Below are 16,621 nucleotides of genomic sequence, written 5' to 3' on the forward strand. Positions count from 1 at the left end.
TCCCTCTGCAGTCCTTGTTTGTGAAACCCGACCCGAGGTCCCCGGTCACAAGCAGGGCTGCTGGCAGCCTTCAGCGCTGATTTCACGTTATTTTAGGGCTCAGACATTCATTGTGACCCCAGCCTCGGGGATATCGTTACACGCAAGTTCCCGAGCCCTTGCCTGTGACCCCGCCGAAGAAAAGGGCAAGATGCTACAATCATTTTCCTCCTGGCAGGAATCCCTTCCGTGAAATTGCAATGACCTCGAAAGTCATTATAAGAATCGATGGTTCTTCCAACCCTGGGAGGACCAGCGGATCCAGTGAAGGCAAAAGCTGTGGTGACTGTGACTTAATGGCATGTTTCCCTGTCCCTGTTGCTAACCTGCTCTTCCCTGGGATGGAGACAATGGTATTCTCTGGGATTCTGGGCCTGCTTTATGTTCCCTCATAGCTGCTTGCTTCCGGTAGCTGCTTTAGGACTAGATGGTGGGGTGAGCTTTGCTGTATGCCTCCAGGTGCTCCCTTCCTCTCCTGTGCTGGCTCTTCACAGGGCAGGTAGCATTGTGGGGAGGCGGGAAGTAGCTTGCAGGGCTTCTACTCCCATGCATGTGAGTGGGCGGAGCCTGGATTCAGCCCCGCCCCCTCCCTCCAAACTGGCGTGGAAGGGGAAGTATTCTGTGCTGCCAGGTATCCTGGGCTAATCCTAGGGCAGCCCAGCGACACGCTGCCCCCTTTGCTTGGGGTGTGCGGCGAAGCCACGATTCATGTGTAACGTGTCTTGTACGCTGGTTCAAAGCCAAGCGCCATAAGGCAGGAGGAAAAGCGCTCTTGTATTCCCGCCTGCCAGAGCCTCTGCCTGCGGCCTCCCCCCCGCCGGAGCCTTTCACTGCCGCGGGTAGCTACTACACGGTAGCGCCTGCACTCTACCTGCTGCCGTAAGGGTACACATAGAGGAAAGCAGTTCGCCGCACAAGTTCCGGGACTTTCAATGGGGACATACTTTCCAAAGCCCCTTAAGCACGTTTGAAAATCTGGCCCTTAAGTATCCAAACCCCACTGAAATTCAGTGAGAGTTGGGTGCCTGGCTCCTTTGTAAAGCCCAGCCAGAATAGTGGCCCAGGGCACTGGCTCCCTTTCACAGCCAGCAAGGGGATTCATGCCAGGACCTACCAGCTGAAGCATCATGGAGACGCGTTCCCATGTGGCCTCCTGGATGTTGTCACCGCCGTCCACCAGTCCTTGGTAACCCTAGAACGGAAGGCACAGGAAAGAGATTAGGGGCAAGTCTGAAGGCTTTCCTACGCCAGTTACCGCTAGGAGAGATAGATGGACACTTATGGTGATGGATGGACAGAGGGCCCCCCACAGGAACTGGGGAGGAGAGTTAAGCAGAGCGAGCCTCAAACTGAATGGAACCATTAACATTCAGATGAGCACTCCCTACCCCTGCACAGACACCTCCCCAGCCCCACACAGAGGTACTTTCTTGCCCATATCCCACCCAATCCATTGCAGGGTTTCAACAATCCCAGCAGCTACTGATTTCAAAGCCTGTATCTCACTGGCCTGTTGTTGACTCAGAGGATTGCACGGACCATTATGGGTAGACCCAGAGAGGGTGAGAACAGAAGACAACAGTAGATGTGAGTTCGGTTCTGAACAAAGTACTCTGGGTAGGAAACACGTCCGCGGTCCAGGCACAATATAGGATAGTAAGCAAATAACAGACTGGCAATACAATGAGACACAAGGTGGGCGAGGTGACATCTTTTATTGGACCAACTTCTGTTGGTGAGAGAGACAAGCTTTCGAGCTTACACTGAGTAGGTTTCCCAGACCTGAAGATGAGCTCTAAGTGTCACAGCGAAATACAAGATGGAGCAGATTGTTTAGCACAAGTACTTAACACATATTTCAAGGGACCATTCAAGGTGAAGTGGCCTGTTAACACCTCTCCAGTCACAGGGAGGAAAGCGTGGGGGAAAGCAGTTTGGGGGACGGGGGATGTTAGTGGGTTATAAATTGTTGTAATAAGCCAAAAATCCAGTGACTGATTTTTAGTGTCTAGCAAAAACAACAAGGAGTCTTGTAGCACCTTAAACACTAACAGATTTATTTGGGCATAAGCTTTCGTGGGTAAAAACCCCACTTCGTCAGTGTCTAGCAAGGTTCTGAATTTAAGCTCCTAGGCTCGTCTTGTGAAAGTGCGGTGCAGGTTTCCTTGGCAGTACAATGGACTTGGGAGCATTCCTATGCTTGAGCCTACAGCTTCCTCTTCTCCAGTCTGCTTTCTCCTATGCTTATTGCCCTCCCCTTCCACACCTGCTCACACCTTTCCTGGTCTTCCCCCTTAGCCCAACATGCGGCATTAGTTACAATCACTAGGAAGCAGGCACGTGTAATGCTAAGTTCCCTCTAAGCTGCGCGGCTGCGCAGCAGGCTATCAAGGGCCGCGCAGGCGCGCAGCCACAGAGCCTGGACTGGAGAGGTGCCTCTGTCCCAGCTCCACGGCCAGGGAGAGGCACCTCTGTCCCAGCCCCAGAGCTGCCGTGGCTGGGGAAAGGCGCCTCTCCCCCCGGCCTGGGGCTGCTGCAGCAAAAGAGGGCTGGGGGGAGTCCTCTCTCCCTGCTGCAGCCCCGGGGGAGCCTGCACCCCAAACCCCTCATCCCCGGCTCCACCCCAGAGCCCGTACCCCCAGCCAGAGCCCTCACTCCCCACACCCCAATCCTCTGCCCCAGCCCTGAGACCCCTCCCACACTCTGAACCCCTCGGCCCTAGCCCCGCCACACATCACCTCCATATTGGTGCACATAACAAAATTCATTCTGCACCTGGATGTAAAAAATTAGAGGGAACATTGGTATAACGGTCATCTGTCACTGCTGCCCAGATAACATGATGATGGTCATATTAGAAATGATGGCTAGGTGAGTATTTACAGTGATGGATGGCTCGATGAGTATATGTAGAAATGAATGGATAGATAGATGCATCTGACTATGCTGATGGATGGATGGATGGGAATATGATAGATAGATAGATGTAGGAAAGGATGGATGGACAGACATATGGGAACGTGGTAATAGATGGATAGAAATATTAATAATGAACAGTAAGCTGCAGTTCAAGATAACTAATACATTCCCCGTTTCTCACTATTCCTTTTTCCACGTGGCAGATGTCTCCTCCTATCTAAAGCCGGCTTCCTTTTCATACAAGGCAAGACAGTAAAACTAACACTGAACCTTTAAGAGCAGTACGTCCCGTGGAGACATCACAAAATAAATGTCAAAATATCAACTCCGGCCCTGACTCTGATTAAGTCAGTGAGTCTTGGTCTCAGGTGAGGTCCTGGTCTCTCAGTGGCTCTGTGTGTAGACACAGAATGGGTCTTTGAGGTTACTGCAGGGGTGCAGGCTGCTGATGGAATTGTGGTGCCTGGGACCAGAGGATTGGGATTTAGGGTAGCAAGTTCTGGTTTGGGTTTGGGGTAGCGGGCTGGGGTTCAGGGATGTAGGTTCCGGTTTGGGGCAGGGAGTTAGGGTGGAGGCCAAGGATTAACTGTAAGATATTACGTTAAGCACCCCATGAAAATCAGGAAAGATTTCCCTTCCTGTCGCCCTTTGCAATGGGGATTTTTCTAGACACAATGGACTACGTTTATAATGATTCATGTACTGCGGAGACATTACGTTACTAAAATCCCAATGAAAGCAAAGCTAGATGCAGTTCAGAGCAGAGGTGGGGGAAGCCATTCGAGATGGAAACGATCGTACCAACCTCATGAACAAAGTACACCTTGGCTCCTGTGAAGATGCCCACTCGAACCACGGCCCGGACAGCTGCATTCATGCCTGTGCAGAGAGAGAGAGAGAAATCACTCTTGCATGCAAAACACCTGCCGTCTCATTCCATAATGGAAGGGAATCTCTGCGGGACTTGGCTTTCTGATTCAATTCAATCACAAACCGCTGGGCTCGACGGAGAAATCGCCAGGTAACATTCTCTGGCCTGTGCCATGCAGGAGTTCAGACAAGGTTTGGGATCTTCAAGAGTGTCTAAGTGAGTTAGGAACACAAGCCCCACCGAAAGCCAATGGGTCTAGTGCTCCTAAGTCACTGGCACGCTTTTGAAACATCCCACCGCCTGGATGATCCCGATGGTCCCTTCTGGCCACCATGATGGAGCTCAGGGGTTTCTGATGCAGTAACAGGAAGGGGCATTTTTGAGCAGTTCTGGGCTGGATACAGATTCCAGCTTTCAGGTGACACTTGCAGGAGAAGGCTATATTTTGTCCTAAACGACAGGAATGGTTTCAGCACTAGTCAAGCCTTTCCCTGACACGGCTGGGGGCAGCCTAGTCAAGTGTCATCATGGGAATTCATGGAGCCATTGACAAGAGATGGCGGGCCCAAAGTGAATGCAGGATGGTGCAACGGCATGATGCCTGGGAAGGTGGCAGCATTATTCCAGGCCCCAATATCTGCTGATCCTCCCCAGAAGCCCTCTTTGTCCTCTTCCAGCTCCGCTCTGGTGCCAGCCAACTCAGTCTCTGGAAGGAGGATGCCTCAAAAGCAGGCTTAGCGTTTTCTTGGTAAACGTCAATTTCGCCATGTGCACACAAACCAATGAAAACATATTTCCCTCCAGGATCATTGAAATTCACCGATAGGCAGAGCAAGAAAAATGCTGCTTGCGAATGGATGAGCATTCGATTTAAGGCTCGCTCTGCTTTGCAGCTTTTGACAAGCGATGTTGGCAGTTTGTGTTTTAATGTTATGAAGCGTTCACTTTTTGAATCCCGATGTCTACGGTTATTAAATAATTATCATGTGACCTCCCATAATTTCTTGCAAATCAATCAAATAAATGTTTAAATCAATACAAATAAAAAATGCTTAAAATAACCAATGATAAAAAAATGCAAAAAAATCTCATTCTGCCAAGCTACTCACAAGGGGTTGATGGACACGTCTCCTCTATTGTCCAAGAGCCCCTCCCCTTACAAATCTCGCTCTACTGCGCAGAAGGCACATCAGGTGGCTATGGACCACTTAGCTGATGCTACTCTTTGATGACAGACCTGAACCCTCCATTCACAACACACCACCACCACTCAAGTAATCACGGGATAAACTGTTTAGCAAACGTGACTTCAACCACGCAGCGTTTCACTGCAACCTGACCTTCCTCCAGCTGTTATCTGTTGAGGTTCTGAGCCTGCAAGCAACCCTTGTGCTCCTCTGATGTGAAATTCTATCGAAGCCATTAAGGTTCAGAACATATCTGATTGAAGCAAATCCCATGAATCCCTGTGCGGCCTAAGCGGCTGCGATACAGCAGGGGGTGGGTTTCTATGGAAGCACTCACCCCGAGGTGGGCAGGAAAAGCAGCCCTCTCCGCTCCAGCAGCTCAAACAGAAAAGGTCCCAATTCAGATCCCTCTACACAACTCTGGGAGCGTACAGAGGCTGGAATAGAGCCAGAAGGGGATGGTGGCAGGGCATCTGGTACAGAACCAGCAGAAGATTGATGTAGGAAGAACTGGGTAACATTTTTCAACTAAAACTTTTCCCCACCCATGGCAAAAAAAAAAAAAAAAATGCTGATTCAGCAACACGGAAACATTCAGGAAATTTGTGGATTTCGGCAAATTGTTTCAGTTGGGGAGGCAAAAAAACCTGAAAGAAAACTCCAAAAACATTGAAAAGTTTCATTTCAACATCGTCTAAGCAAAACTTTTTGATTTTTTATTTGAAAGGACTTTTTGTTTAGAATTTTTTGTGAAAAAATATAAAAACCTGAGGGAAAAAATGCTCGAAATCGAAGCAAAATGTTTCATTTCAGGCCGAACATAATATTTTGTTCAACCCAAAACAGGATTCCCCCCCCCAACTTTTCAAGTAGCCAAAAACGTCAAAAGAATGTGTTTTCTGTGGTCCGAAAATGGATTTTCCCCTCCTCCCATTAGTCGGATATGCCAGTGAATTGAAACATCTGTTATTTGCCCAGCTCTAGATGTAAATGACCCTATGCCGCACCCCCCTTGTGGGTCTTGGCATGGGCAGGGGCATGACAGGAAGGAATGTGCTCAAACCACTCTGTGCTACAGGGATTTTAGGCTGGGTTGAAGCCCTCGGGAAGCTGCTGTAAAAGTTAGCCAAGTCCCTGGGGCTGCTCTAACTTACCCCAGGGGTCATTCTGGTCCCCACGTCAACCCAAAATCCAGAGAGTGCAGAGGTGGCTTAAAGAACGTGCCCCTGTTAAAGAGAAATATCCACAGGTTTCATTTAGATTTGGATTCTGGCACACAGACTAACAGAACACCCACCAGAGCATGGGAACGGTTAGATTTCTCCAGACTCCTCCCAGCCACCACCCAGAAACTGGCCAGCTCTAGAGGTGAACCCCTCCAAGAGTTAACCTGGTGATGGCTGGGCAGGTGGAAAGCTGGGACCACTGCTACTGACAAGCTAAGAATTGTGCCCATCCTATTCTATTTATACATCACCCTGTCTCCCCCACCTCACCTTGGGCCCCTGGTTTGTTTCCTCTACCTGCTCCATCTTGGCTTTGAGGTTCGATGCTCTTTGGGGCAGGGAGCGTCGTTTATCCTAGCTTTGTACAGCACCTAGCACAATAGTGCCCAAGTTGGTTGTGGCCTTTAGGTGCTACCGCAATGTAAATGACAGATATTATCTAAGATTAGGGTGACCAGACAGCAAATGTGAAAAATCGGGACAAGGGGTGGTGGGTAATAGGATCCTATATAAGAAAAAGACCCCAAAATCGGGACTGTCCCAGAAAATTGGGACATCTGGTCACCCTATCTAAGGTATTTTTATGGCCCCCATCACTCTAGCATCTGGGCACCTCATAATCTTTAATGTAGTGAATTAGTGACAAACTGTCATGCTTCAGGGTATAAGCTTGCCCCAACTAACTGGTGGTCAGCAAGAAACTTTCCCTTCCCAACAGTGCTCTGAGACAGGGCAATTATTCCCATTTTACAGATGGGGAATTGAGACCCAGAGAGACCAAATGCCTTGCCCAAGGACCCACAGGCAATCTGGCAAATCAGGGAATTTGCCAGATACAGTTGGCTGTATTTTAAAGAATACTTATTGAGGTTGCAGGAAAAAACCATCCCGATGTGTAGAAAGAATAGTAAATATGGCAGGCGACCAGCTTGGCTAAACAGTGAAATCCTTGCTGATCTTAAACGCAAAAAAGAAGCTTACAAGAAGTGGAAGATTGGACAAGTGACCAGAGAGGAGTATAAAAATATTGCTCAGGCATGCAAGAGTGAAATCAGGAAGGCCAAATCACACTTGGAATTGCAGCTAGCAAGAGATGTTAAGAGTAACAAGAAGGGTTTCTTCAGGTATGTTAGCAACAAGAAGAAAGTCAAGGAAAGTGTGGGCCCCTTACTGAATGAGGGAGGCAACCTAGTGACAGAGGATGTGGAAAAAGCTAATGTACTCAATTATTTTTTTGCCCCTGTCTTCACGAACAAGGTCAGCTCCCAGACTGCTGCACTGGGCAACACAGTATGGGGAGAAGGTGACCAGCCCTCTGTGGAGAAAGAAGTGGTTCGGCGTTCGGGACTGTTTAGAAAAACTGGATGAGCACAAGTCCATGGGGCTGGATGCGCTGCATCCGAGGGTGCTAAAGGAGTTGGCGGATGTGATTGCAGAGCCATTAGCCATTCTCTTTGAAAACTCATGGCGATCGGGGGAGGTCCCGGATGACTGGAAAAAGGCTAATGTAGTGCCCATCTTTAAAAAAGGGAAGAAGGAGGATCCGGGGAACTACAGGCCAGTCAGCCTCACCTCAGTCCTTGGAAAAATCATGGAGCAGGTCCTCAAGGAATCAATTCTGAAGCACTTAGAGGAGAGGAAAGTGATCAGGAACAGTCAGCATGGATTCACCAATGGCAAGTCATGCCTGACTAACCTAATTGCCTTCTGTGAGGAGATAACTGGGTCTGTGGACGAGGGGATAACAGTGGATGTGTTATTACTTGACTTTAGCAAAGCTTTTGATACGGTCTCCCACAGTATTCTTGCCAGCAAGTTAAAGAAGTATGGATTGGATGAATGGACTATAAGGTGGATAGAAAGCTGGCTAGATTGTCGGGCTCAACGGGTAGTGATCAACAGCTCCATGTCTAATTGGCAGCCAGTTTCAAGTGGAGTGCCCCAAGGGTCGGTCCTGGGGCCGGTTTTGTTCAATATCTTCATTAATGATCTGGAGGATGGCGTGGACTGCACCCTCAGCAAGTTTGCAGATGACACGAAACTAGGAGGAGGGATAGATATGCTGGAGGGTAGGGATAGGATACAGAGGGACCTAGACAAATTAGAGGATTGGGCCAAAAGAAATCTGATGAGGTTCAACAAGAACAAGTGTAGAGTCCTGCACTTAAGACGGAAGAATCCCATTCACTGTTTCAGACTAGGGACCGAGTGGCTTGGCAGCAGTTCTGCAGAAAAGGACCTAGGGGTTACAGTGGACGAGAAGCTGGATATGAGTCAACAGTGTGCTCTTGTTGCCAAGAAGGCTAACGGCATTTTGGGCTGTATAAGTAGGGGCATTGCCAGCAGATCGAAGGACGTGATCGTTCCCCTCTATTCGACATTGGTGAGGCCTCATCTGGAGTACTGTGTCCAGTTTTGGGCCCCACACTACAAGAAGGATGTGGAAAAATTGGAAAGAGTCCAACAGAGGGCAACAGAAATGATTAGGGAGCTGGAGCACATGAGTTATGAGGAGAGGCTGAGGGAACTGGGATTGTTTAGTCTGCAGAAGAGAAGAATGAGGGGGGATTTGATAGCTGCTTTCAACTATCCGAAAGGGGGGTTCCAAAGAGGATGGATCTAGACTGTTCTCAGTGGTACCAGATGGCAGAACAAGGAGTAATGATCTCAAGTTGCAGTGGGGGAGGTTTAGGTTGGATATTAGGAAAAACTTTTTCACTAGGAGGGTGGTGAAGCACTGGAATGGGTTACCTAGGGAGGTGGTGGAGTCTCCATCCTTAGAGGTTTTTAAGGTCAGGCTTGACAAAGCCCTGGCTGGGATGATTTAGTTGGGGATTGGTCCTGCTTTGAGCAGGGGGTTGGACTAGATACCTCCTGAGGTCCCTTCCAACCCTGAGATTCTATGATTCTATGATTTGAACCTGGGTCTGTTCCAGCCTTGCAACCTAACCACTGAGCCACCCGTCCTCTATACAAGACATCCCCACTGCAGTGCACAAGCAAGGCACTAGTTAGCACAGTTCTGCATTGTAAACAGACCTGCCAGCTGTGCATGGCTTGGGAGCATGCCTGCATCTTAAACCCATCAAATGGGTAATGACAATGGGGGAGGCATCTCTGCTCCGGCTGGCTAAGCCAGATGATCTAAAGAAAATACACAGCTGTGTTTCACAGTTAGAGGCAGTTTCCTTGGGAATACAATACAGCATTAAAGTGACCCCGTAGAACCAACAGTAAATGCTCCATGAGAAAAAAACAAACAGCTGGACTGCAAGACTTTCAGCTAGAGATTTGAAACAGAGGAAAGGGATCGTTGTCCAGGTGGATGATCCTATGGAGGGGTTAACTCCATAATGACCAGTAGTTCCTCCCCCACAGGAGTGCTGAAGTTATGCCTAGCAGCGCCGGACCTGAACAAAGCAATCATACGCAAGCATTACCAGATGCAAACAAGTGAACGGGCAGATGCCCAGTTCTTCCAGTGTCCTTGATGCCAGATGTGGGCACTGCCAGGTAAAACTGGGCAAAGAGAGTTCTTTGCCAACCATGCTTCATACAACCCGAGGGGCAGATGCATGCACCGGCTTAGCCTTTAATATTCACTCAGCCCCAGAAGTGTTTCGAAAGGGAGTAAAATATCTCAGGAAGGGATGTACCGTGGCTGATATGGGTTTATGTCTGGAACTAACATGATGTCAATCAACGCGCCCTAGGAGCAGCTATTCTGAATCAGCCTATCATTATTACTTATTTGTATTACACTAGGAACTAGAGGCTACACCTGAGATCAGGACCCGATTGCACCAGGTGCTGGGCAGAGACAGTCCCTGGCGCACAGAACTCACAGTCGAAATGGAAATGAGAGACAAAGGGTGGGAGGAAAAACAGACGTGACTTTTCCAAGGTCACCCCATCTCCTGAGTTCCAGCCCAGTGCCTTGGCCGCTGGACCAGCCTTTTTCTCTCTTTGTAGAGCTTCTTTGCTAAGTAAGAGCTTCTCTGTGGCCGTCAAGGGGCAGCACAAGGCCTATGTGGGTTACTGTGTCACAGACACATCGCGCTCCATCCCCGGTGTGGGGTGATCCCCTACAGTGGCAGACAAAGACCTCTTCCAGACCCTGCCACTCCCGCTGGAACTGCACGTGTGGGCAATGGGCTGTGGTTCAGCACAGCAGCTGATGTGCCAGCCTAGCCTCTGCCCTAAACCCAGGCCACGTTAAAACATGCAGGGAGCTGGCTCTGTGTGACATGGGGGGCTCTAGGCTCCCCAAATTGTGCTCCATCTCTTTGCCCAGCAGAACCTCCTGGTGCTGCCTAACATAACTTGGCCCTCCTGTGTGCCTGGAGCCCCTTAATGCTGGACGATGCTGTCTCATGCACCTGATCCCTCGGATGATTTTCACATTTTATTTTTGGTCTGCTGACATTTAACAATAAATGCCTGCGGTTCTCCCTGGCGCCTGAAAATACCCCAGCAGGAGAGGCCTCTCCTTGGGACAGAGGAGTACTTTGGGATTGGATTACAACCCCTCTCCCACTGGGGTATTTGCAGCCACAGCTACCCTCCTTGTGTGGACAGCGGCCTTGTCCGAAGGCACAATGAGAGTTTATCGGTCACAATGCAACCTTGGACGAGATCCTACGGACAAACTGTAATAGCAAAGCGGTGGGGGAAGATATTAAGAACTAAGACAAAGGAGAAAAGATATTTGTGCTAGACAAATTCACACCAGAATTTACAACACAATGATTAACAGGGAGGGTGATGAACCATTGGAGCAAGGGATGTGGTGGATTCTCCACCACTTGGAGTCTTTTTTAAATCAAGGCTGGACCCCTTTCCAAAAGCAAGGCTCTGTTTCAGTCTACAGGGGGCACAGAGAGAAGGCTAATCTTTACCTTCTTACACATCAAGGGCGGTTTCTCCCCTTGTGCATCAGCTGGCTCTGAGCCCAAGGGGTGTGTGGCTTAGCAAAAAAATCAACCCGAATTCAGCTGTGAGATTGTTTGACCCTACCATAGAGGATCCCCCTTACAGTCACCCCAGCTAACAATGCCATTAGCCAAGACTGCTCCTGCCAGTGCTGGTGCGTGGCTGGTATCACAGCTCCTGGAGCATCAGGCTGGCGTTGCTGATTTAATTACCCCCAGCCCTGCAGCCAGGGCCGGCTCCAGGCACCAGCCCACCAAGCATCTGCTTGGGGCGGCGCCTGGAGGGGGGCGGCGCGGCGGGGCGCTCCGGCCCGAGAGCAGGGCCGCGACTGGGCTCGCCGCCCTCCCCGTGGCGTTCCCGCCGCCGGGGAGAGCGGAGCCGCAGCGGGCTCGCCGCCCTCCCCCCGGCGCTCTGGACGGTCGAGGAGAGCAGGGCCCCGGCCGGGCTCGCCGCCCTCCCCCCGGCGCTCCGGCCAGTCGGGGAGAGCGGAGAGTCCCGGCCGGGCTCGCCGCCCTGCTCCTGTGCTCTGGCCGCCGGGGAGAGCGGGGAGCCGTGACGGGCTCTCCGCCCTGCTCCCGGCGCTCTGGCCGCCGGGGAGAGCGGGGAGCCGTGACGATCTCTGCCCTCCTCCCGGCGCTCTGGCCGGTCGGGGATTGCGGGCCCGCGGCTGGGCTCGGCGCCCTCCCCTGCCGCTCTGGGGGGTGGGGGGCTTTTTTGCCTAGGGCAGCAAAAAAGCCAGAGCCGGCCCTGCCTGCAGCTCCCACTTCACCCGCACATCCTAGATCAAAACCATCAGGTCTATTCCCTGCCCCTTTCTTATCTTGGTCCAGTGCCCAGTGTGCTCAGTGCAGGACATCCCTCAGCTAAGGGGCACGGGGATTCCCCCAGCCCTGTTCTACCCTCCCCACTCTCTGAGGATGAGTGTGTCACTTTTTTACTTCCTGCTGCAAGCTGCTGTGTCTCTCACATGAGAAGGGAGTTCTGCAGAGTTGCTAGATCAGTGGAGGTAGAGCAGAGAGCTAGGCAATGCCAAAGCACTGCTGGCACCAATCCTCCCACCATAAGCTTCCTGCACAATTTATAAACCCGGGGGGGGGGGGGTGTTATCCCAGAAATTTCTGAACTACGCAGATCTTCTGTTGTGATTTACAGCACGGTAGTACTTCACATGGGGACAGACAAACATAACCCAGCCAAGGATTTGCAAAAGTGACTAGGGATTTTGGGTGCCCAACCTGAGATGCCTTAAAGGGGCCTGACGTTCAAAGGGTGGAGGACTCAGCACTTTCTGAGAATCCGGGCCCTTAACGTGCCTTAAATAGGGTTCCCAAAAGCTCTGTCACTTTTGAAAGTATTCAGTTGAAACCAACAACATTCAAAGAATGAAAGAACTTCCCTTAAAATGAAAAAAAAAGAAGAAAAAAAAAAAGAAAATTCCCAGACCAAAAAAACTTTGTTAAACTGGACTTAGGTTGCAAATATTGATCAATAACTTAAGGGGATCAAACTTGAGAGGAACGTTGTGATTTAGAATGAAATCAAACATTGGAAAATCCAGAAAATTCTCAGTTAGGGAAAGTCTTGAAATAAACACAAATATGGAAACGCAGAGTAAGTTCCCCTTAACTCTTCCCCTGTTGTTCTTCCCACCTATTCCTGCAATCATGAGATAAGCTCCTGCCTGCCCACTAACTACCTTCAGGATTGATACCAACCAGAGCTCTATGAATGTGTGACCACCCACCCTAATGAGTGCACATGGTATGTGCTATCTCCACAGCCCCAGATTCTCCTCCAGTTTACCCTCCACGCTACCACCTTGCCTTGTGCTTCATACACACACCCACACCAGAGGGCCATCCAAGAAATGTCACCGCCATGTATACGCTTTACTCTCTGAACATATCCCATAGCTGCAGGAGTCTTGCAACTTCTTCTGCAGCATCTGGTGCTGATCACTGTCAGACAGGACACGGGGCTAGATGGACCTCGGGTCTGAGCCACTCCGGGAGTTTCCTCTGTTTCCTTTAACACGTTTGTGCTTTGCCCCTAATGTAAATTGTGGTGGACATGCTTAAAGGCATCTTCAGTCATAGACTGTGGTGAGCTTATGATACAGGTCATATGTGGAAGGAAGAATGGCCTAGTGGTTAGGGCACTTGCCTAGGTACTGGGAGACCCGAAGTTCAATTCCCAGCTCCTTAGACAAGTCAGTCTCTGTGTACTTCAGTACCCCCCATCTGTGGGATGGGGATGCTAGCCCTGCCCTGCCTCATAGGGGTGTGTGAGGACAAATACAGTGAAGGTATTGAGATGAGAGTCTGTACAAGTATGTGAGATACACAGAGAACCCCCGTTACTTGGTGCTCTCCCAGCTGCTTATTACACAGATCTGTTGTCTCACCTCTTAGGGCAGGGGCCATCTGGGATATGTCTGCACAGCACCTGGTACAAAGGGGCCTTGGTTACCTCCATATCAATGAGAACAATAGATTGACCTTCCCTGAGGACTGCACCTGGAGTGGGGGAGAGGGAGGCTTGTGTGTCCATGGAAGCTATGCCAGTGGGAGCTTTCACTCCTGGTAGGATCACCCAAGCTGGACGGGTCAAAGGGTAGGGACCAGCCGAAGTGCAGTTTGGGTTCTGAGTGACAGGCCAACCACCTAGCCGCGTAAAACAGTTTCTGTTACAGAAACACGACAAGGCAGCCGTTCCTGCGAACGGCAGGAGAGACAGGGATGGCAGAGCCTTGTTTGTGCCATAAGCAGAGAAGGATTCAGAGCAATTGACCAAGAGGCTTTAGGCTCCCCTTCCCATGCAGTGGTTCAAAGCCCAGGAGGAAGCAAAGGGGGATTCTAAAGTGTTGAGTTCTGATGGGCTAGAATTGGGTGCGTAATGAGTGTATGATGGGGGAGGAGAGTGCCCAGCGCTCTGCTCCTGCACATAACCCTCCTCCTTGCATTCCCTGACTGCAAGTGTCAGGAGAGCCTGCTGCAACCAGGGCAGGGAGATTGAAGGGGCAGCACATGCCGCACCCTGCTAAAAGCCATCGCAGCCCTTGCTTTGCTGTGTGGAGCTGTTCTGCGAGGCCCCCGAATGCAGGCTGCAGCTCACAAGTTGCACTGAAGCCCATGGTGCTGTTTGACTGGAATGGGTCTCTGTGAAAGTGGCGTCCATCTTTACGTCCTCGCTTACTTCCAGACCTGCTCCATCCCCACACTAAAGAGTCACTCTAATAAGCACCTTCCAGCTGGGGAGATCAAAGCACTTCACAAACATTGATCCTGTGGGGCAGGGGAGTGTGATCGTCTTTCTTCTGCAGAAAGGGTAACTGGGGCAGGGGTAGCGACTTGCCCTACCCAGGGATAGAGTCAGGGAGGGAGAGGAATTCTTTAAGCTCAGTATCAATGTGGACACAAGAACAAATGGATATAAACTGGCCATCAGGAAGTTTAGACTTGAAATTAGATGAAGGTTTCTAACCATCAGATGACTGAAGTTCTGGAACAGCCTCCCAAGGGGAGCAGTGGGGGCAAAAGACATATCTGGCTTGATAAGTTTATGGAGGGGATGGTATGATGGGATAGCCTAATTTTGGCAATAAAATTGGTCTTTGACTATTAGCGGTCAATATGCCCAATGGCCTGTGATGAGATGTTAGATGGGTGGGATCTGAGTTACTAGAGAATTCTGTCCTGGGTGCTGGCTGGTGAGTCTTGCCCACATGCTGATCGCCATATTTGGGGTCGGGAAGGAATTTTCCTCCAGGGCAGATTGGCAGAAGCCCTGGGGTTTTTTTGCCTTCCTCTGCAGCGTGGGGCACGGGTCACTTGCTGGAGGATTCTCTGCACCTTGAGGTCTTTAAACCACGATTTGAGGACTTCAATAGCTCAGACATAGGTTAGGGGTTTGATACAGGAGTGGGTGGGTGAGATTCTGTGGCCTGTATTGTGCAGGAGATCAGACTAGATGATCATAATGGTCCATTCTGACCTTAGAGTCTATGATTCTAACCCAGGAGTCCTGACTCCCAGTCCTGTGCTCTACCCACTTGAAAATGCGTACTCCCGTGTTGGGTAAGCCCCCCCTGGGGTCTGAAAGCCAAGAAGCTGCATGGTGTCACACTCAAGCACGGATCCGGGGACAAGAGTCCATCCGCAGTGAAACTTGCTGCCAGTGGAGTCGAACAGCATAAGTGAGGACAGAATCCGGCCTAGCAGTCGGGACTTAGTTAATAATTCTATGGCTCCGCAAGAGGCATAGACTTCAAGCCCTTTTCCCATAGCTGTGTGGGTTCTGCAGGGCTAGCCGGAGTAGAATAAGAGTAATAGAAATGTATTTTACTCAGCCAGTCAGCACACAGGACTTCACACTTGATGCTCCCAAATTTAAAATAAATACTGTATCTGTCCAGGTACGTGACTCTCTTCCCTGTAGTGTCCGAACCCCAACATTTTCCAAAGCGGCATCTGAAAAATGATCTGTTTTAAATTTGATATCTATATGAAATTTTGGACCCCTTGATTTTTGGAGAGCTCTGTTTTAGACACCCCTACCCCACAATCAATGCACTTGGAATGAGAGGCCCCATTTGCAAATCAGGCTGTAAGAGGGGCATTATTGTATCTTTTATCTGATGGTTTATGAAAGCAATCACAGGCTCTAGGCGCCATCACAGATCCTTGCACTGCTTCCTGAGTAGTGGTTAAAGCCACAAGGCCTCATGGGCACCTGAGCCAGGTTGGCATCTGATCCAAGATCACACCTTGTGATTTTATTGCGAGTCTCGTGATAGTTAATGTTCTCCAAGCCCCAGCTCCCGGAGTCACATGATGTGAATCTCAGCTCTCGTTTAAAAAAAAGAAGTAAGTTTCTAGCCTTTGTGGTTATGGAGAAAAGCTTGAAAATATGATTCCTAAAGACTCAAAACCTAAAAGGCAAAGAAAACGCACCCACAATTTATTGTTTCCTTCAAGCCCACCCCCCAACCTCATGATTTTTATGCCTATCTCATGATTTTGGGAGGTGTAACTCATGATTTTGGATGCTCAGGGAATACCGCATTTAAGCACCAAAATAAGGACTGGATTTCCCCAAAGTATCTTGCCAATATATCTATACCACACACATTGGTCACCATTTTAAAAAACGACTGGGGGGGGTTGAGTTCCCAACTAGAGACACCTTAAAGCAGTGGTTCTCAACCAGGGGTACATGTACTTCTGGGGGTATGCAGAGGTCTTCCAGGGGGTACATACTGGAGACACCTTAAAGCAGTGGTTCTCAACCAGGGGTACATGTACTCCGGGGGGTATGCAGAGGTCTTCCAGGGGGTACATCAACTCATCTAGATATTTGCCTAGTTTTACAACAGGCTACAGAAACAGCACAAACTAAAATTGCATACAGACAATGACTTATTTATATAGTTCTATATACTATACACT

The 16,621-nt window shown here is 49.8% G+C and overlaps 1 protein-coding gene across 4 annotated transcripts in view; it reads right to left on the reverse strand.

Annotated features, from left to right (window-relative positions):
• Positions 1-16,621, reverse strand: part of PFKM (phosphofructokinase, muscle) — a 59,498-nt gene that overhangs the window by 30,494 nt on the left and 12,383 nt on the right. For all 4 annotated transcript variants that reach the window (XM_042842200.2, XM_005291900.5, XM_065575966.1 and 1 more), the window contains exons 3-4: positions 3,764-3,837; positions 1,154-1,231 (exon numbers count right to left, since the gene is read on the reverse strand). In XM_042842200.2, coding sequence (XP_042698134.1) covers positions 1,154-1,231; positions 3,764-3,837 — 152 coding nt within the window. The remainder of the gene's footprint in view (positions 1-1,153; positions 1,232-3,763; positions 3,838-16,621) is intronic.

Source organism: Chrysemys picta, chromosome 22, assembly GCF_011386835.1.
Source record: "Chrysemys picta bellii isolate R12L10 chromosome 22, ASM1138683v2, whole genome shotgun sequence".
Lineage (NCBI taxonomy): Eukaryota > Metazoa > Chordata > Testudines > Emydidae > Chrysemys > Chrysemys picta.